Raw genomic sequence first — 20,698 nt, 5'->3', positions numbered from 1 at the left:
AATAGACTGTTAATGATGGGGCTTATTCTGTCTTGAAGATTTCAGATTAAGCACGCTGGACTGTGCATTTTCAAAGTATCTTCTTAATTAGATTTTCAACAGAAAAAAAAAAAAAGGTAGTATTATACCTGGTGGATAAATGATGAGATTTTTGATTACTGTGAATTTCACATTTCGCATATGCTGGTAGTTACAGCATCAGTCTTTCTCAGGAGCTTAAATGAGAAATTATTCCTCTGCCTCCCCTAAGCGTCAGATCAACTGTCTACTGGTACATGTCTTTCAGATTTCAGATTTCATCTCTGGCCTATGTGTTACAGTCATTTAGGGTTTTACTTTTTATCAATTAGTTTTTTAAAGTTTTTTTTATGAAGATCATTTTAAAAATTGTGTATCTGTTTGATTTTATCTGTGCTGGGTCTGCCTTGATGCCAGGGCTATTCTCTAGGTGCAATGAGCAGGGCCCCCCTTGGGTTATGGGTCACAGTTCTTAGTGCTGCGGCTTCTGTTGAGCAGAGCGTGGGCTCTAGGTGCACGGCCTCCAGAAACTGCAACACACCAGTTTAGCAGCCCCTTGGCGAGTGGGATCTTCCTGGACCAGGGCTCGAACCTGTGTCCCTTGCACTGACAGGCAGATTCTTATCCACTGCACTACCAGGGAAGCCCCCAGGGTAGCATATTGTACCTCATGCTCCCTACATCTCTCTATTCCGCAGTGAAGGCACCTCGTGAGGTCCACGTGTCCGAGGTCACAGAGAACAGTGCCAGGCTGCACTGGGAGAGGCCCGAGCCGCCCAGCCCTTACTTGTACAACCTCACCGTCACCTCGGCCCACGATCAGGCTGTGGTCCTGAGGCAGAACCTCACTGGCACGGACCGCGTCATCGGGGGCCTGGTCCCCGGGCAGACTTACCACGTCACGGTGACCTGCTCCCTGAGGTCTCAGGTCAGAGCCGTCTACCAAGGCAGCTTCAGCACGAGTAAGTACTCGGTCGCCTGAAGGACAGTCGGTACCCCTCTCTGCACAAGACATCAAACAGGGCGGTCAGGGGAACAATTCCCATGCACTGGACCTTGTCCTGAAAAACAGCAACAAAGTTACAGTGAGATCCTGCACTTCCTGCTTGTACCGAACTCGATAAATTAACAAAAGAAAAAACCGGGGTTCCTTGTGAACTATTACCCTGCCTTTGGGGTCCTGGGCTACTTGATGGAGGAGCCCTGACCCACGGGGCCCGAGTGTAGCCACTTCCCAGGGAGGAGGAAATATGCCCGCGGAACCTGGCTGGGTCTCAGCCACCCGCCGTGCCTGAGTGTCAGAAGCATGTTTTCGTGTTCAGTGAACGGAAAACACCCTGAGTCGCGCTCCGTAAGGAGTAACCAGGGAGCCCTTGGAGCTTCACCGTCCCAACACCGTGGGACGTCCACAGCCCTGCGGAAAGGGCACCGGCGTGCCCCTCCCCCGGGCCCAGGGTGTCCTGCTCTGCCCTCTGCCGTGTGGGCCCCGTGGTGCCCGTGCTGCCCCGGGGTTTGCCCTTGCGTGCTTTCCTGGTCTCTGTTCAGGACAATGCCCCACCCCCAAGTTCTCCTGGACACCCCTCCCTTAGCCCCGGCTCTTCTCCACCCCTGCCGCTCCTGGGACGTGGAGGGGGAGGCTCCCACTCTTTTCCCCTGGGCCAGTGTCATTCACATCAAGGAACTATGAATGAGGATGGGCAGTTCCCATCTGTTACCATGCAACGCAGAAAGATATGAGTCCAAAGACCATTCAGCCCCAGGGCTCTGTTTCCTAGGACGGAAACAGCAGAAGTTACGTGGAAACTGTGAGGACCTGTCCCAAGTTCAGAGGCTCTCTGTTTGCTTGATGAGATGAATCAGATGTGCAGACACCAGACAGGAGTCGTGTGTGTAGAGACTTCTTGGGGCTCTGTGTCTCAGTGGCCCATCCTTACCTAAGACATAATCCAGAAAAGCAAGCCTGCCTCAGTCTCTTACTTTTCCAAATTACTTACTAGGGGTGAATCTTTTTCTTTTTCAGAGAAAATTCAGCTTCCACCTCTGCAAGCAGAGCGGTCAGCTTCTAGTGCAACTGTCAACCTAGTGGTGAGCACAGACCGGTTGGCTGGGAGTAAAGCAGGTGAGCCGTTGAAAATCTTCGGTGCGTTGCAGCGCTAAGAAAGCATTCTTAGGGCTATGCTGGTGGGTCCAGTGGTTAAGACTCCGTCTTTCCACGGCAGGGGGCATGAGTTTGATTCCTGGTCGGGAAGCTAAGATCCCACGTGCTGTGTGGTGAGGCCAAACATTGAAAACAAAAGCGGAGCTAAAAGCAAAACTCCATACTTCATACTTAAAAGGAGAAAGTTCAGTAAATTATACTACTTTTTAAAAAAGAGAATTCTTCTGAACAGTTTAATCTGCTGGGGTTCTAATTCTCAGACCAGGAGTGACTTGTATGGAGAATGTTCCAAAGTGGCTCTGTGTGGTCCATCCTGGTCTTAACTTCCATATTCCAAGTTCCAAATGGTGGCTTACCTTGCCTGTGCCGAGGTTCTTAGAAAAAGCTGACCAAGGGCGGCTCTGGGGGACTGTAGCCAGGAACTCATGAGTCCCTTAGTCATTTCCCCAGTGCCTCATCTTGGGACTTGAGTTTATTTGCGATCTGTGATGCAGCACGGCATAGGGTTTCATCTGCGCAGTGATTTAATTTAATAAGAAACTACTCAGAAGAACACAAGACAGCTCAGTTTGGAATCCATGAAATTCGCGGGTTTGGAAGTGACCCACGGGATCGCTGCTCTGGTCCCAGTTCCCTCCGCATATACCCTGGCTTAATCGAGCCTGCCCTTCTCTTGGGCCTGAGTCAAGCATGTGCACGTTCTATGTGAAATCTGTGACAAGTTAGACGTGTTTCTGGAAGTGACAGCTGTTTCTTGTTTTTGTTCCTGGGCAGTGGAACTCTGGGTGACCCATAACCTCTCCAGGGGAACGTGAGCTGTGATTGTTCATCTGTGGGAAACGGTTATTGAAATGGCCAATATGCTTTGCTTAAGAGTATTCGGCCAAAGATATTGGTATTAATTCCACAGTCAAATTCCATGGGATTTAGATATCTTATTGGTTTATAGACCCCAAAGCAAAGGGTTTCCACTAATTATGGGAACAGTTTGTTAGTTTTGAAATTAATATGTTGGCTCCAGAGGATGAGCTAGTTAGATAGCATCACTGACTCAATGGACATGAATCTGAGCAAACTCTGGGAGATGGTGAAGGACAGAGAAGCCTGGCGTGCTGCAGTCAATGGAGTCGCAAAGAGTTGGACAGGATTTAGCCACTGAACAACAACAACCTATTGGCCCCAGTCAGGAGGAGGAAGGCGTATTTCTTTACAGAGTTTGTTTCTCTTATGGATTAGGGTGAAAGGCATTTCTTGGGTGCTGAGCTGCTTTTGTAGATCCTAGCTGTAAAAGCAGCTGTGCTTTCCCACTTTGTCCTGTATCATCAGAAGCAGCAGCACGCTCATTTTTTGAGCTGTGAGGATTCCCCATTTTACTCTTTCCATTGCAAGTTTTAAAATGATCCTTGTTTCTCCACCTCACCCTTCTTGTAGAGTCTGTATCCTAGCTCACCTGCGTTTAAATGAAGGTGGGTGGTTTCCTCCTCCACACCTCCATCTCTTTGGGCCTGCTTGGAAATATAGGACTTGGTTCTTTTAGTTGTTTCTGGAGGAGTCTTGTCTTTTACTATGATAGTATTTTATTCCATTGAATATGGGACTTTCCCCCGTCCGTGTATACATGTGTATATATCTACATCTGTATTTTTACATTTATCTATCATCTCTTAGTTCAGCCATAACCCATAATGACTTTTGACATAAGGAGTTATTAGAGAGAAGATAATGAAGTCAATACAGGAATTATGAAACTCTTACATACACAGACGTTTAATAAGGGTCAACAAACCAACTACTTATAAAGCTGCAAAATGTTTCAAAATAGTTTATATTTGGAAACAAGTTTAGGAATTGGTCTGTGATAGAGGTTGTTATTCAGCTGCTAAGTCGTGTCCGACTCTCTGCAACCCCATGAACAGAAGCACGCCAGGCCCCTCTGTCTCCACTGTCCCCCAGAGTTTGCGTAAACCTGTCCATCGAGTCGGTGATGCCAGCCAACTATCTCATCCTCTGTCACCCCTTCTCCTGCCCCCAATCTTTCCCAGCATCAGAGAGCCAGGTGTTTTTCAGGCTCCTCTGGGCTTTCCAAGTTCTTTCCTGATATAAATGTATGGGAATAATTCAGAAATTCATGTTACATTGGGTGATTCAGTTTCAACTTCTTAAGAATTGTGTTAAAAAACTTTATAAAAACTTTCAATGTTATGACGTTTAACTTAGACTGAAAAAATGGCAGTGAGGATGTGGCATGATGGTTTGAGATGTAGAAGGAAACTGAAGTCTCAGTGCCTCTGTTTCTTTTTTTTCTTTCTCTTTTGAGATATATTATTGAAGTCTATGTATTCGGAGCTACTGAAGTAGAGTTGAATTACAGTTTACAATGTTGTGTTAGTTTCTGATGTACAGCAAAATGACTCTGATATACATATATATTCTTTTCCATATGGGTTGTTATATGGTACTGAATATAGTTCCCTGTGCTGAACAGAAGGGTCTTACTTGTCTGCTTTCTGAATAGTGCTTTGGATCTGCTAACCTCACACTGCTCATCTGCCTCTCCTCCCTTGCCTGCTTTCCCCCGTGATCCCCTCGGGTTCGTAGGCTTCTTTCTTATGTCTGTCTGTGAGGCTGTTTCTGTTTGGTAAGTTCCTTTGTGTCGTATTTTAGCTTCCATGTGTGATGATATCACACGGTGTTTCTATTTCTCTGGCTTCATTCACTCAGTAAGACCATCTCTGGGCCCATCCCTGCTGCTGCAATGGCCTCCTCTCGTTCTTTTTTTTGTGGCTGAGTCGCATTACATTGTGCGCATACGCCACATCCCTATCTGTTTCTCTGCTGATGGACACTTAGGTTGATTCCATGTCCTGGCTATTGTAAATAGTGCTGCTGTGAACATTGAGGTGCATGTATCTTTTCAAATCAGAGTTTTTTCAACCCCTTTGATTTCGGCTTATAATCAGGTGACCATGGATCAGCTTTTGTCTCTGCTCTGGGGGTTCTCTGCAGCCCCTAGCCCACCCAGCATGGCGCTTGAGTTCAGAGAAGCCGTAAGGGATCCGCTAGGATCTCACCAAAGATAGGGGTCAGGACTGGTGACATTCTGACTTCAGAGTCCCTGAGATCTGTGCACATTGTTGCCACTCATTGGTAACTTCACCCCTCATAGAGTGTGGGGAAGGTGAAACTTCTAGCAAATGTGATGCTTCGGTGAGAGAAAATAATTGGGAATAAACTGCACAGTGAGATTTGGGGTTGTGTTTGGTCTTATGTGTGGTCCAGAAGGGATAAGAATATATAAACAGTGTTGAGTTAATAGAAACAACACAATCTTTAAACAGACATCTTGCTGGGCTGTCTTGTTTTTTAAGACTGAGTCACAGATTCAGGAGTAGGAAGGTATTCTCAATCCACACCTTCAACGCTTAGGTCTCGTCTCTTCACGTGACAGAGAGAAAAGAGATGTTAAAACCGGGGCTTGTGTGTCTTTCAAGGTGACGACTGGTAGTTAGATGTGTATGAACCCAAAACCTTTCTCCTTCCTTCTGACCTGTACAGAACCCTCAGCCCCAGGACCTGAATGCTGTTTCACGTGTGTGTGTGTGTGTGCGCACGCACATGTATGTCTATTTTCCTCCAGTGATTCAAGTCAGTCTGAAAGTATAAATTACTTGCTCTTCTTAACAAGCTTCTGCACAACTGATCTCTAGCCCACAAGTAACAAAACAGTGCTGTGCCTGGAGAAGTCACTTAGTAAACATTTGCACGTGAACATATGGAGTTACACGCACACACATATACACATACCTCGTCTTGAAAGCTCTTCTCGAATTGAATTAATTGGGTATTTACTTTAGAATGTATAAATTTAAAATGCATAAACAGATCAGGAGATGGAAGCTTGCTTTCCTCCCTCCCAATGCCTCCCTTCACTCCCTCCCATACAATTAAGGCATTTTAGAAATTTCCCCAGGGGGTAAAACATTTTAACAATATTCATGTTTTGGCAGAAAGGAAAAAGGAGTAACAACAAATCATTTATGAGAAACTTTACAAGTACAGTAACTGTATTCTCCCTCCCTAGCTGTATGTATATTTCACATCTAAACGTCAGTTGCCACAATATGCATTCTTTCTGCAAACCTGTATTTTCAAGACAGTTCAGGCAAGTATCATTTTTAAAGCTAGCATTTTTATGTGAACATGAATACAGTTTGATTCTTTTTGTTTTTTTGCAGCACCAGTTCACTAGAAACGTGGTTTGTGCTTGCAGAGATGTGGCCCTTTCTTGTATAGTAAATGCTAGACACTTTTTTATGTGTGTGTGCCTTTTTTACCTCATGAATAAAAGATTTACTAGGTTTTGATTCTGTCTTTGGGAACTGAATTTTGTCATAGTTAGCCACTCTGGGTTTGGGGAACATGGTGACCAGTGTTTGAATCTGTGGGCCCAAATCCTGTGAAATGAACAAGTCTCTGATCCACGGCATCCAGTGAGGGGGAGGAAGGCTGGACAGTGCTAATACCTGAGTTTTTGTTGGCGTTTGTTACTGTTCGCCGCTTTGGAAATTCACATTTAATAGATACTTCTTTACCAGAAGTGTGACCCAGGCCCCGAACGTGAGGACACCCTCACAAAAGGATTCTTTGTCTCCCCTGATGAGGCCTGGCCCTGTTTTGCATGGAGTGTGAGGTGTAGCATCAGTGTGAGGTGGAATGTGAGCAAGGCATCAGTTTGAGACGAAGGTTGACTACAGCAGCAGACCGATAGCATCATTACTAACGTCGAGGAGTCCAGGCTTTGCAGTACTACACAGTTCCGTTCTATTGCATTTTATTTAAGACGTGTTTATTTGACTGTGCTGGGTCTTTGTTGCTGTGTGTGGGCTTTCTCTAGTTGCGACACGTGGGGGTCTGTTCTTCCTTGTGGCGTGTGGGCTGCTCGTTGTGGTGGCTTCTTGTCACGGAGCACAGGCTCTGGGTGTGTGGGCTCCAGGAGTCAGGGTGCACGGGTTTAGTTGCCCCATGGTATGTGCAGCTTTCACCGACTGGGGATTGAACCCAGGGCCTCTTGATTGGCAGGCAGATTCTTAACCACTGGACCACCAGGGAAGCCCCATGATTCCATTTTAAATGGTTGATACTATTTTTTTTTTTTCTCAACAAAATATAACAAGCCCTGTGAAAAGAAAAAAAAAATCCCTGCCCACTTTTTGCTTTGCTCAGCATCTAAAAGAAACACACCCACTTTTCTGGGATGCATTTGCTGCCTGAAAATAGCATTTAGTAGCAATTAAATGAATCTTTCAGTGATTGTCACAGTCTTAAAAAAAGCACAGACTATGCTAGGCATTTTTTGTAGCGTGCTTTGTTCCTGCTGGTTTTGAGGACACTGTCATTTGTATTAGGTTTCTGTTAACCATCTCTCTCCTCCTTCTCTTATTTTTGGCTGCAGAAGCCTTGGAGAGATATTTTATATGCATATGATTAGTAAAGCAAAGACTCTGAGGGTTTCAGACAGCAAAAAAAAAAAAAAAAAAAAGACCTCAGAAAATTTGCTTTTTAAGTATTATAGAATGAATCCTAAATTATTGACCTACCTATGTATGAAGAGATGTTTCAGTGCAAAAGGGAGTCAAATAACTAACAAAATTGGTAGCATTCATTTTAGTTACTCTAGAAATTAGCAGTCTGTAGAAATGACCATGTTTTGTCTGAGCAGGCATTGCTGGGTCAGTTACACAGCTGAGAAGGAAATAAGTTCACCGATGTTTTGCTTACTTTATTGATTCTAAGATGCACAAATTTTCCCACTGTAGTACTTCCAAAATGGAAATGTGACTTGGAGTTGATGACATGTTGTGTCTTACTGGCAGCATTTTCTCTTACTTAGTGGAATATAAAACAATAATGCATCACAAAATTAAGGTATCTTGGATTTGATGAAATCCAGTATTTGTATGTTCCACTATGAATACATAGCATTGGCTGCCATAAAATGATGTGATGTGGAAAATATATGACTTTATGTTGATAGTAATTTAAAGAACTAACTTAACCCCACAAGTTGAGATACATTAAATAGCTACAAACACTTCCTCTCTTTGGTTGAAGAGACATAGCCATCTTCAAGGCAGTGTGTTTATTGCTGCACGAGAAGGTAGCTAAGTCAGCTACCATGTTTGAATTATGAAGGGTCCCAAGGGCATTTGGCTTTTTTTTTTTTACTGTGAAGCATAAATGTCTTATGAAATGAAACTCTATTGGTCAAGACCTGAAACTACATTTAACATACAGCTACAAGTACATTTAAAATAAAGTCAAAAATGCAGAAAATATTTCCTTGGTAATTCTGAGTCAGTACTCAAAATATAGACATGGGAAAGTTTTATTCATTCCCGCCAATTGTATCTGCTTCAGAGGTTTGGAAGCGCTTTACATCATGTCAACAATGTCTGGTCCGAAGGCAATTAAACCTTCCTGTTTTGAAGCCATTAAACTAATGAGGAACACAATTGCACATATTTATATCTGCACCGTAAACACTTTCCACTCCTCTTAGCCCCCACAATTTTGTTTAAGAAAGTACTTAAATACTGATAAATTGCTGGCTTGGAAAATGTCAAAGATGAGGCCTTTAAAAATGCTGCTTTTAGACACTATAGAAATCTCAACTAATAAAAGACAAGAATTTCCAATTTCACATGTTCTCAGTTTTCAGTTCAGTTCAGTTCAGTTAGTCGCTCAGTCGTGTCCAACTCTTTGCAACCCCATGAGATACCTTTTTCTAGTAATAAAACAATAGATACTCATTGTGAAGAATTCAGAACATACAGGAAAATGTTAGAACATAAACCCTCCCATTCTGATGCTTGAGAGCCTACTGTATGGCTCAGAACCTACTATGGGACTCCACTCAGTGCTCTGTGGTGACCTAAATGGGAAGGGAATTAAAAAAAGAGGAGATACATGTAATCTGTGGCTTCCCTGGTGGCTCAGATGGTAAAGGATCCACCTGCAGTGCCGGAGACCCGGGTTCACTCCCTGGGTTGGGAAGATCCCCTGGAGAAGGGAAAGGCTACCCACTCCAGTATGCTGGCCTGGAGAATCCCATGGATTGTATGTTCTATGGGGTCTCAAAGAGTCGGACACAGCTGAGTGACTTTCACTTTCATTCTTTTCAGGGTTTGATCTCTGGGTGGGGAAGATCCCCTAGAGAAGGAAAGGGCTACCCACTCCAGTATACTTGCCCAGAAATCCTGTGGATAGAGCACCCTGGGAGGCAACATGTCCATGGGGTTGCAAAAGAGTCAGACGCAACAACTATGTATACTCTAGTACACTCACTTTGCTGCACAGTAGAAACTAATGCAACATTGCAAAGCAACTGTACTCCAGTACAATTTAATTTAAAGAAATGGAGAATCCCAGGATTTTGTGTTTGGATACTACTGAGGCCCATGTTAATTTATTTCTCTTGGTTCTTCAGTGTCTGTATGTCCAGAGTGGTCATGTCCTGATATTTCATTAGTAAACCTGACTGGTCTTGGCAGCGACTCCTGCTGGAATAAAGGATGTAGAATGCAAGAGCTGTGGTTTGGTGCTGGAGAGCAAAGGTGAAGAGCAAAGGACACTGGAAAAGCCAGTGGGTCAGGGAACAGTGTCCTACTGCAGGGCTGCCTGCAGGCTGGGCATCCTCAGATCTGGGAAGACTTTTGTCTGCTTTAGAAGACCACAGCGGAGTAGGACCCAAAGAACTCAACAGGGTTGGCCAGGACGAGAATGCACTTTGAATAAACAATGTGGAACCAACCTGGGCCCCTGGGGGATGCTGTAGGGAAGAAAGAGGAGGGGATGAGGTGACCATTTGCCCAGGTTCCCACACTAATGGGGACCCATTGCTAAGCAAGGGATGTGTGTTTGTGGCTGAATGGTCTTACTTTGCTCAGTCCCCTCTTTCCTTAAAACCAGGCCTTCTCCCCCAGTGCTGGCACTTATAAGAGGAGGAACATTGGTTTTGTGAGTTATTGTCACTTTATCCTGGCCTCCTCAGGTCTTCGAAAAGCTCTGGGTAGCATTGCTAGCCTTCTGGGCCTCTGAAAAGTCTGCAACTCAGAGATGCTGTAATTGTGGGGCCACCTTCCTCCTGCAGGGGTGACAGCCTCCCCAGAGTCACCAGACAGTGTCTTAGACCAATTCTGAGCTTCAATCCTGTGCCCGTAAGCCTGGTCCATTTTGGCTGACCCAAGATTTGGTTTTCTACCTGAAGACCCAGGTCTGTCCTTTAACTTCTTGGTATCAACCAACATTTGCAGAAGCTCACCACCCCTGCCACCCCTGCAGCTGGGGAGAAGGCCCCCGGAGATGTGAGCCTGGTGTGTGTGTGTGTGTGTGGAGTGGGGAGCAGTGATTCACACATGTTAGTTACATAAACAAGTAGCGCTGTCCACTCCAGGGGCTTTGTTTTACATTTTTCAAATTTTCAGATAACAGTTGATATTAATATTAATGCGTTTTTCTCCCAGCCCGATCTAGAGTTAGCCAAAAAAACTCTGTAAACAGAAGTTTTACTGTGTGTGAACTGTAGACTTTTCTCTCCAGGCATGGTGGAAAATGTAGCTTTCACTCTGCAGCTGGGCTGTATCAGAAGCATGCATTTAAAATGCATTCAAAACATAAAAGACTTCCTTAACTGGCAAAAGAATACTTCTCTGTCTTCAAAATAGCTTTACTAGGTGACATTTTCACTGTTGTGAGTTTTACATCAGTGTTAGCACTTCTTTTGGCTTGTTAACTTTGGCTGGCCACAGAGTTAGTAGCTACATACACACGCTTATATGCATATACGCACAGACTCATAAAGGATTTTCTTTTCCCACTTTGACTTTTGTTTTTCATCAACTTGGCTTGTAGTGAAACGGAGAGTCTTGTTTTTGAACAATGTTCTGACAGAATATAATTGCTATTTTGCCAAGGAGTAGAAAACTCCAAGGTTTTAAAATTTAGGTTGCTTCTCTGGGGGTTGAGCATTGAAAGAACCGTAGACTGACTCAGTGATTGGAAAGGGGAAAACAAATTCATTTCATCTGAAATCATCCAATAATAGTTGCCAACATTTGAGATTCCAAGTGCAGTCTGTGAAGCCCTTTTATTGATAGGATTGTATTTATTGCTCTCGAAGCTGTAGGTGATTATTATGTCCCCCTGACAGTAAAGAGACTGAAACTCTGTGGGGTAAAGGAATTTTTCCTTCTGGAAACGCTTCTGCCTTCTGTCTCTGACAGCGCTGGGATTAGACCTTCAGTTCCTCGTGTGAGGAGCAGAGTCACTTACACATCCGCATTAATCCTCTTTCCCCATCTTGTTCCTCAAGATATATGTAAGTTGCCAAAGGACGGCGGAACCTGCAGAGAGTTTGTATTAAAGTGGTACTATGATTCCGTAACTGAAAACTGCGCCAGATTCTGGTATGGAGGCTGCGGTGGAAACGAAAACAGATTTAATTCGCAGGATGAATGTGAAAAGGTTTGCCCTCCTGGTAAGTGATTCTGATCTTGTATTTGTGGTTTTTGTAGATAAAGGATCCAGGCCAAGCACATCTTTTAAAGATGTTTAATGATGCTGATAGATTTGAAAAAGAAGGCAAATTGAATTTTCAGATGAGGAAGTTGTACAAATAAAATACATGGTATTCATTTTCTGAGTTATTATTATCTCCTAAAAGCATACTTGTAATTTTGCCAATGAGGAAACATATGGCTAACCACTCCTCACCCTTTAGAAATATTCCTAAGCTGCTGGGACTTCCCTGGCAGTCCCATAGTTGAGACTCCATGTTTCCACTGCAGAGGCTGTGGGTTCAACCCCTGGTTGGGGAACTAAGATCCCACATGCCACCCTGGTGGCTAAAAAAAAAAAAAAAAAGAAAGATTACTAGGTTTCTGTTATTCATAAATATTGTAACAAAAATGATTATTGGGAAAAATAATGTAGTGAAAAATTAATAAGAACCTCTATATAGTCTGTGTGCTAAGTCGCTTCAGTCGTGTCTGACTCTCTGCGACCCTATGGACTGGAGCCCACCAGGCTCCTCTGTCCATGGCATTCTCCAGGCTAAAGTACTGCAGTGGGTTGCCGTGCCCTCCTCCGGGGGATCTTCCCGACCCAGGGATCGAACCCACGTCTCTTACATCTCCTGTATCGACAGGCAGGCTCTTTACCACCAGCGCCACCTGGGAAGCCTCTGTATAGTCTGTGTGTTAGTCACTCAGTCGTGTCTGACCCTTTGCGACCCCGCAGACTGTAGCCCACCAGGCTTCTCTGTCCATGGAATTCTCCAGGCAAGAACACTGGAGTGGATTGCCATTCCCTTCTCCAGAGGAGCTTCCCGACCCAGGGACTGAACCCTGGTCTCCTGCCTCACGGGCAGATTCTTTACCATTCGAGCTGCAGGGAAGTCTCTGTATAGTCTATTCATCTTTAAATAGTCCTGCTTCCTCTAAATAACACAGTTGACAGTAAGGTCATCGGATAGCTCTGTCATGTTAGGCAACTTGATTGATAATAAAGTCACAACAGCTACACGGGGAGTCTGGGGCCAGTGCTGAATTTGCTTAATGGCCAGGCGGGTGATATCAGGAGATAGAGAGAAAGGGCTCAGAGGACACAGAGAACCCCGAAGTCCAGGCCAGGAACCTCCAGGGGAGCCGTTGAAGGAAACGAGCTGAAGAGTGAGACTGATGGTGAAAGCCCGAGGCCATGGACCATTTTCCCGAGAAACACGGTATTCTTGCGGGTCAGTAATGTGACTTTCTCCTCCTCTTCTGCCCTTCCATCCTCATCCCCTCCCCTCCCCTCCATCCACGCCCAGTGCCCATCAAGCAGCCCGGGGTTATCGCCGCGATGGGGACCTAGGCGTGGCCGACCAGCGACACATACCTCTTGAAGAAGAAGGAGTCAGCCACCGCCGGTCGTCTTTGTAGGAGCTCCGGGTGTAGATTCCCTCGCACTGTACCGTTTCATGCTTTGATTTACACCCGGACTTGGGAGGAAGTCTCTGCCGCATAACCAATCAATATGGTGCTACATGTGTCTGTGGATCTGACCCTCTTCGTCTCCGGGCGATTCCATCGTACACTCTGAACGTTGTGTAACCGTTACCCACTGCTGGCGTTTATGTGAACGTTCCTATAGACTCAACTTCCCTCTGGAGTTTCACGTTATGCCTCTTGCAGGCAAGTGTAAGATCTAGAAAATAACCCCCTGACTTCACAGCTATCCTATATACTTCTGCTTGGTTCGTTTTCTCGCCTCTTTATTAAGCATGACTTTAGATGGAAAGCCTGTGTATGGAGAAAAAACAAGAATCCAACTTTTTCATCCCCCCTGCCCCCAATCTCCTGAAATAGATTTTGAGCTGATTTTCTTTTTCTAAAGCTTCTAACAAACTAGTTAGAAGGAAGCAAAATCCCTTAATCTTGGTGCACTGTTGTGGGACCAATGCCTTAACTAAAGAACGAAAAGAAAGTCATGATAGAGAAGATTTGTTGGCATTCCTCTAATGTTGTGTGTGTGTTAAAAAAATTTTTTTTGTGCGGGGGTGGGGTTTAATTTTAATTTTAAAATTTTTAGGAAATTTATACAAAGAAACTTTTTAATAAAGTATATTGAAAGTGTGGACTTGGTGTTCTTGGTTGTGTTGTTTCTATATAGCATCTGTCGTCAGAATCACCCCTAGGCAGGGGGAACTGGGCCCTATCCAGGTGCATAGTCTTGCATATCACCCTGTGATGTCCAGTGAAGGGGCAAAGGTGCTCTGTCAGACAGTGCGTGGGAGACCTGGTGGGTCCAGCCCACTTGCCCTCCAGCGCTCCATGACCAGGTGGATCACAGTCTTCGCTTAGGGCCCCTGGAGTCTCCCTGGTCCTAAGTGCCAGACCGGCCTTCGTGCTCCCCTCGGACTTGTAGTTGTGTCCCAGAGACAGGGCCTCCTCCACTGCCTCCTTAAGATAACCGTTTCGTGGGGGTTCTGTTTGCTTCCATCCACAGTGGCTGAGAAGTGGGAGGTCGCTGGCCCGGGACTCCCCATCCCCTTTCTGGAGTCTCAGACAAACTATAAAGTGTCTTTTTCCTTTAAAGACCCTCTGTCTCTTTTCTTCAGAAACAACACAAGAAAAAAAGAAATACATATTTAGATGTTACCTTAATTCCACTTAGGAAGGAAAGTGAATTTCTATGAGAAAGCACAAGGACACTGACAAGTGCTTTTGGCAGAGCTCCTTGGGTGGGGACAGAACTGCTTTATGTAAGAAGGGGGATGGTTTGTCAGTCTGTTGATGGAGGTGAGAGAGGAGGAGTCAGCGTTTGTCACGAGCCATGGAGATGGATGGGGAGAGACTGGGTGGTCACAAAGACCCTTCACTCCTTGTGATTTCCACCCAGATCTTTAGGTGCAATTTCTAAATTCACCAATGCACTCAAACCGAGCACATTCGCCTAGCACCTGGAGGAAGAACTGAGCTTTGTCCCTGAGAACATCTGCCAGAGCAGGTAGACAGTCAGGGATGGAGGGGAGGACCGCGTGGACAGAGGAGAGCCCTGCTGGAATCTGCAGGAATTCAGGCGAGGACTTGGCACTTCACAATCCATGACGCTGGGGATTTGAGTTTACCTGCAACTTGCTGGGGCAGAGAGAGCCCAGGTGACTGTCAAGGCAACTTTGGGGGTGATTGCAAAGCTTTGAGGACTCCCAAGAAGCTCTCATGGTTGGGGGGGCCCTGGACTACCCCTGCCCTCTAGGGCACGCTGCCTGCCTCCCCGTCTTTGAAGGGCCCTCCTTTTAGCCCACGGCCAAACCAATGGAATGACCAAGAGCCCCACGATGGCCATGATATCCAGAGGGATGTTCACCCAGGGTGGAAAGTGTGGGTTCTGCGCCTTTCTCAACCAGCCCGCCCAGAGACCTCCAGCCCCAGAGGATCACCCCCCTCCATAAAAACTGGTCTGCCTGCCTCCCCTCAGGTGTATAGTCAGGCCAAGTTCATTACATCTCAATGAAGCAAAGAAACATTTGCAGTGGGGGTCAGGAAAGGGGGCCTCACTGGCAGAGTGGACTGGACAGCCTGTGTGCATTTCCTGGGGCTGCCATAACCAAGTACCACAAACCAGGTGGCTTCAAACAACAGAAATTCATCCTCTCACAGTTGTGGAGGCTGGAAATCCAAAATCAAGGTGTCGACAGGGCCACCCATACTGCCTCAGAAACCCATAGCAGAATCCTTCCTTGCTTTTCCCTACTTTCTGGTCACTCCTTGGCTTGTAGGCATGTGGGTCCCATCTCCGCCTCTGTCCTCACACGGCCATCTTCTTATAAAGACACTGGTTACATGGGACTAACACGTGTGTGCGAAGTCGCTTCCGTTGTGTCTGACTCTTTGCCACCCTGTGGACTCCAGCCTGCCAGGATCCTCTGTCCATGGGATGTTCCAGGCAAGAATACTAGAGTTGGTTGCCTTTTCCTTCTTCGATCTTCCTGACCCTGGAACTGAACGTCTCTTACGTCTCTTGCATTGGCAGGCGGGTTTTTACCACTAGTGCCACCTGGGACACCCACACAAGACCAGGGTGTATAGCCTCATCTCACCTAAGTATATCTGCAATGGCCCTATTTCCAGATAAGTTCAGATCCTGAGGTCCTGAGGGTTAGGACCTCAGCATATCTTTTTTTGGAAGGTGGAAAGAAAGAAAGTGAAGTCGCTCAGTCATGTCCGACTTTTTGCAACCCCATGGAATGTAACCCACCAGGCTTCTCCATCCATGGAATTTTCTAGGCAAGAATACTGGAGTGGGTTGCCATTTCCTTCTTCAGGGGATCTTCCCGACCCAGGGATTGAACCTGGGTCTCCCGCATTACAAGGCAGACGCTTTACCTAGTCTGGTGGGTGGCTGGCGGGGGGACACAGTTAAGCCATCCCACCGCTTTAGGGGCTCCAATTCCAGCTCCCACCTCTGAGATGTAGAGGCCCTGCCAACAGGAGGGCAGAAGCTGCAGTGGAGAGTGAGTCCTGCTGGTTTCTTATCAGCCCTGGCTACTGAAACAGTGGCTGCGGGATCCTCAGGCCGGTCCTGTTCATTTCACACTCGCATCCCAGATGCTGCTCAGAGCCTTTCCCCTGTGGTCCAGCACCGGCTGGACGCTTGGCCTGGATGACTGGAGCAGAGAAGCCCTCGGCTCGTCCCCACCCCACTTCCTCTTTACTCTCCATGCCGGAGAGGTTTTCTGGGCTGGAGCTCCGTCCTGGGCTCCGGACGTGAACTTCCCTGTTGGTCTCCATTGTTCTGTCTCAACATTCGCCCCCACCCTGGTCTCCCTTCTGCCACGGGGTTCCCTGCTGACTCTCTCTTGGGGTATAGGTCATCGGTTCTCTGGAGGAAGCTGGGGGGCCCGCTCCTGGGCAGTCTGGCTTCTGTGAACCTCCTCTTCCTCCCCCACAACCCCCTCCTGGGGATCACCTTCCCCACAGACCCTCAGCGCTGGTGTCTTCGTGCAAGAATCCAGCCTCCTGACGAGCAGTGGCAGCCAGTCAGCTTGGGTCCAGCCAGCTTCTCAGGTCACTTAATCCTCAGGAGATTTTCGTGACCTTGCCACGCTGACTGCCACACCCTTCCTTTCATTCAGCCAGGGGTCAGGGTCCTAGGGCCCAGAGGTCAGGCCCATGGTCAGTTGAGAGCTGGTTTCTGGCCCCTGACTTGGTGGTGGTGGGAAGGAATGATCAGACCCTGGTCTCCAGCCCTGGGTGTTTCTCTTAAGGCTTTTGGATGGGAGCTGGTCTCCATCAGCAGACATGGCGCTGGTCCCCGTGGACAGGTGGACGTCCCTTCCTGATGCCACTGAAGTGGGTCCCTTCCTTCCCCCCCAGGAGGTGAGGGAAGAGCACGGTGTCTTCATAAGCACATTGTTGCCCCTGAAAGGCCCCCAACCCCTCCCCTGGTCTTTGTCTATGTCATCAGTGACTGGGGCTACCCTGCAGTTGCTCTGAGCAGGGGCCCCAGCCATCAACTCTGGGGAAACAGGGTCCACCGGGCACTTGACACCAGCCTCTTGCAGGAACCTGAGGAGTGGAACTCTCTGAGTCCCAGACCCCTAGCACAGACTGAACACTGCTCCTCCTACACCCCTTGAAGTCCTAGGAGTGAGCCTTGGCACCCCAAGTCGCCCCATGAGTGTGTGTGAGCTGGCGTCAGCACCTGTTAGTGGCAGTCTCCTTGAGGGGACGGGAGAAGGCTCCTCACGTGTCCATGGTTTGACTTCACAGGCACGCTCTTGAACAAGCCGCCTTAGCCCCAGAATTCTCCTCCCCTAGCCATCACTGCAAGTCTCCCCTCCCCTTCCCTCCTCCAGCTGCTTAGAATCCCCTCCACCCTCACAGTGGTTTTCAGATCTTCCGTCAGAAAACCAAACCTGAGAGACGGCGGAATGGTGGACCCCTTGTTTCACGCACGGCGCACACGGGGCCTGTTCACCCACCGCACTGAAAACAAGCAACTTTGCATAAGGTAAAATGCATCCCCTTCTGTGTGTGTCTTGATGAGTTCTCACAAACGAGTACCTGCAGGTAACCCTCACCACGTGCACGATGGTCATCATTCCCGTAATCCCACTCAGCAGCATGTATGTGTGAATGAACAGCATTTACAGTGTTCCTGACTTTCCCCCAGTAAATTTACAAGTAGAGATTTATCCCAAGGGAACCATCAGTTCAGTTCAGTTCAGTCACTCAGTCGTGTCCAACTCTGCAACCCCATGAATCACAGCACGCCAGGCCTCCCTGTCCATCACCAACTCCCAGAGTTCACTCAGACTCACATCCATCGAGTCGGTGATGCCATCCAGCCATCTCATCCTCTGTCGTCCCCTTCTCCTCCTGCCCTCAGTCCCTCCCAGCATCAGAGTCTTTTCCAGTGAGTCAACTCTTCTCATCAGGTGGCCAAAGTACTGGAGTTTCAGTTTTAGCATCATTCCTTCCAAAGAAATCCCAGGGCTGATCTCCTTCAGAATGGACTGGTTGGATCTCCTTGCAGTCCAAGGGACTCTCAAGAGTCTTCTCCAACACCACAGTTCACAAGCATCAATTCTTCAGCACTCAGCCTTCTTCCACAGTCCAACTCTCACATCCATACATGACCACTGGAAAAACCATAGCCTTGACTAGACGGACCTTAGTCGGCAAAGTAATGTCTCCGCTTTTGAATATGCTATCTAGGTTGGTCATAACTTTTCTTCCGAGGAGTAAGCGTCTTTTAATTTCATGGCTGCAGTCACCATCTGCAGTGATTATGGAGCCCCCAAAATAAAGTCTGACACTGTTTCCACTGTGTCCCCATCCATTTCCCATGAAGTGATGGGACCAGATGCCATGATCTTCATTTTCTGGAAACCATCAGAGATGCACAAAAATTTATGTTCAAGGATATGGCATTATGTGCAATGACAAATATGTATTAGAGATCATCTAAACGGCCAACAAGGAAAGGATGCTTAATCAACAAAAGAAAAAGACAGCCATTAAATATGTCATGATGCAGGTAAATGGTCCTTGCAATTAATCAATTGATGTATATGCTACAATGTTAAAAAATATACAGATCTGTGTATTTAATATGATGCTTTCATATGTGTGCATGCACACATGTGTACTTCTCTTTGGTGAGAAAAAAATAAAGTAAATACCACAAAATTTAAGCAGCGGTTATATCTGGCATGGTGATTTAAATGTTCTTTAAATGTTTCTACACTTAAATTTTTTCTAAAATAAACATGTATTACTCTTACCAAGCAGTTATTTTAAAATTGAAGATATTTTAACATACAAATGACACTATTTGAAAATTTTAATTGTTTTATAATTTGTGTTGTATGGACGTACTTAACCACGCACCATTCATTCATTCTTTTGTTCCATAAGGGCTTACTGAACGTGTATCATGTGCTAAACCAGGTCTAGGCACTAGAAATGCAGTTCGTTGGAACTGACCTAGTTGGGGGAACCAGACAATGCAAATGCAGCTATAAAATGCGAGGAGGTGGGAAGAGAGGAGGAGAAAAACAGCCCTGGCCACCTTTCCGATTCCTGTGGTGCCGTTAGCATGTAGGGATGCCCAGGAAGAGAAAACGTGGTCTTTGGGAAAGCTTAAATTAGGCCGCACACATCACTGCAGCCACACCTCACACTCACACCAGGGACACTCAGATGTGCAGAATCAAGCCCAGCTGGAGGGAGGGCTGCCGTCCTGGGGACCCCATTCAGCCACCAGATGTGCTCCCTACTCAGCTATGGCACTTTCCCTTCCCAACGTCCAGACCTCATCTTGAAGCTGCATTTTACCCCAACATTAGTTATAAAAAGAAGTAGAACAATCCTGAATGGGTTCCGTTATCCCAGATTTTCAGTCTCACACTAAGATCCCATTTTCACATAATTCTGTCTTGTTCAGTTCAGCTCAGTTCAGTTGCTCAGTCGTGTCCGACTCTTTGCGACCCCATGAATTGCAGCATGCCAGGCCTCCCTGTCCATCACCATCTCCCGAAGTTCACTCAGACTCATGTCCATCGAGTCCGTGATGCCATCCAGCCATCTCATCCTCTGTCGTCCCCTTCTCTTCCTGCCCCTAATCCCTCCCAGGATCAGAGTCTTTTCCAATGAGTCAACTCGTCGCATCAGGTGGCCAAAGTACTGGAGCTTCAGCTTTAGCATCATTCCTTCCAAAGAAATCCCAGGGCTGATCTCCTTCAGAATGGACTGGTTGGGTCTCCTTGCAGTCCAAGGGACTCTGAAGAGTCTTCTCCAACACCACAGTTCAAAAGCATCAATTCTTCGGCGCTCAGCCTTCTTCACAGTGGAGACAATTAACTAACTAATTCATATGACAGCTGAGCACATTGTATGTGTTCCTCTGGGCTTTTAGGGTGAAGTAGAGAACAAACCATACAGGATCCCTCACCACACAGGGCTTATGTCCTCCTGGTGGGAGACACACAGAATGCAAGGACCAAGATGAAGAAGGATCAGTTCAGTTCAGTCGCTCAGTCATGTCCGACTCTTTGCAACCCCATGGACTGCAGCATGCCAGGCCTCCCTGTCCATCACCAACTCCGAGAGCTTCCTCAAACTCATGTCCATCAAGTTGGTGATGCCATCCAACCATCTCATCCTCTGTTTTCCCTGTCTCCTCCCTCCCTCAATCTTTCCCAGCATCAGAGTCTTTTCCAATGAATCAGTTCTTCACATCAGGTGGCCAAACTATTGGAGTTTCAGCTTCAGAATAAGTCCTGCCAATGAATATTCAGGACTGATTTCCTTTAGGATGTGAAAGGTTGTTGCCGAACCACGAAAGACGCCCGGATTCTTCGCCTCTGGAGGAGAAGAATTCAATCAGGGGCCAGAGATGAGGCTTGATAGTCAGAGCTTTTGTGTAATTTTATTAAAGTATAAAAGAGATAGAGAAAGCTTCTGACATAAACATCAG

The 20,698-nt window shown here is 46.6% G+C and overlaps 1 protein-coding gene across 1 annotated transcript in view; it reads left to right on the top strand.

The window, feature by feature from the left end:
* COL6A3 (collagen type VI alpha 3 chain) overlaps positions 1-13,852 on the top strand; it is a 91,067-nt gene extending 77,215 nt beyond the window's left edge. The window contains exons 41-44 of the mRNA XM_052638006.1: positions 717-980; positions 2,039-2,137; positions 11,547-11,711; positions 13,044-13,852. Of these exons, the coding sequence (XP_052493966.1) occupies positions 717-980; positions 2,039-2,137; positions 11,547-11,711; positions 13,044-13,087 (572 nt within the window). The 3' untranslated portion in view covers positions 13,088-13,852. The remainder of the gene's footprint in view (positions 1-716; positions 981-2,038; positions 2,138-11,546; positions 11,712-13,043) is intronic.
* Positions 13,853-20,698: the final 6,846 nt, after the last annotated feature.

The sequence above is a fragment of the Budorcas taxicolor genome, chromosome 3, assembly GCF_023091745.1.
Source record: "Budorcas taxicolor isolate Tak-1 chromosome 3, Takin1.1, whole genome shotgun sequence".
NCBI classification, from domain to species: Eukaryota; Metazoa; Chordata; class Mammalia; order Artiodactyla; family Bovidae; genus Budorcas; species Budorcas taxicolor.
The sequence above is the reverse complement of the archived record's forward strand: the minus strand, read 5'-3'. Positions and strand labels throughout refer to the sequence as shown.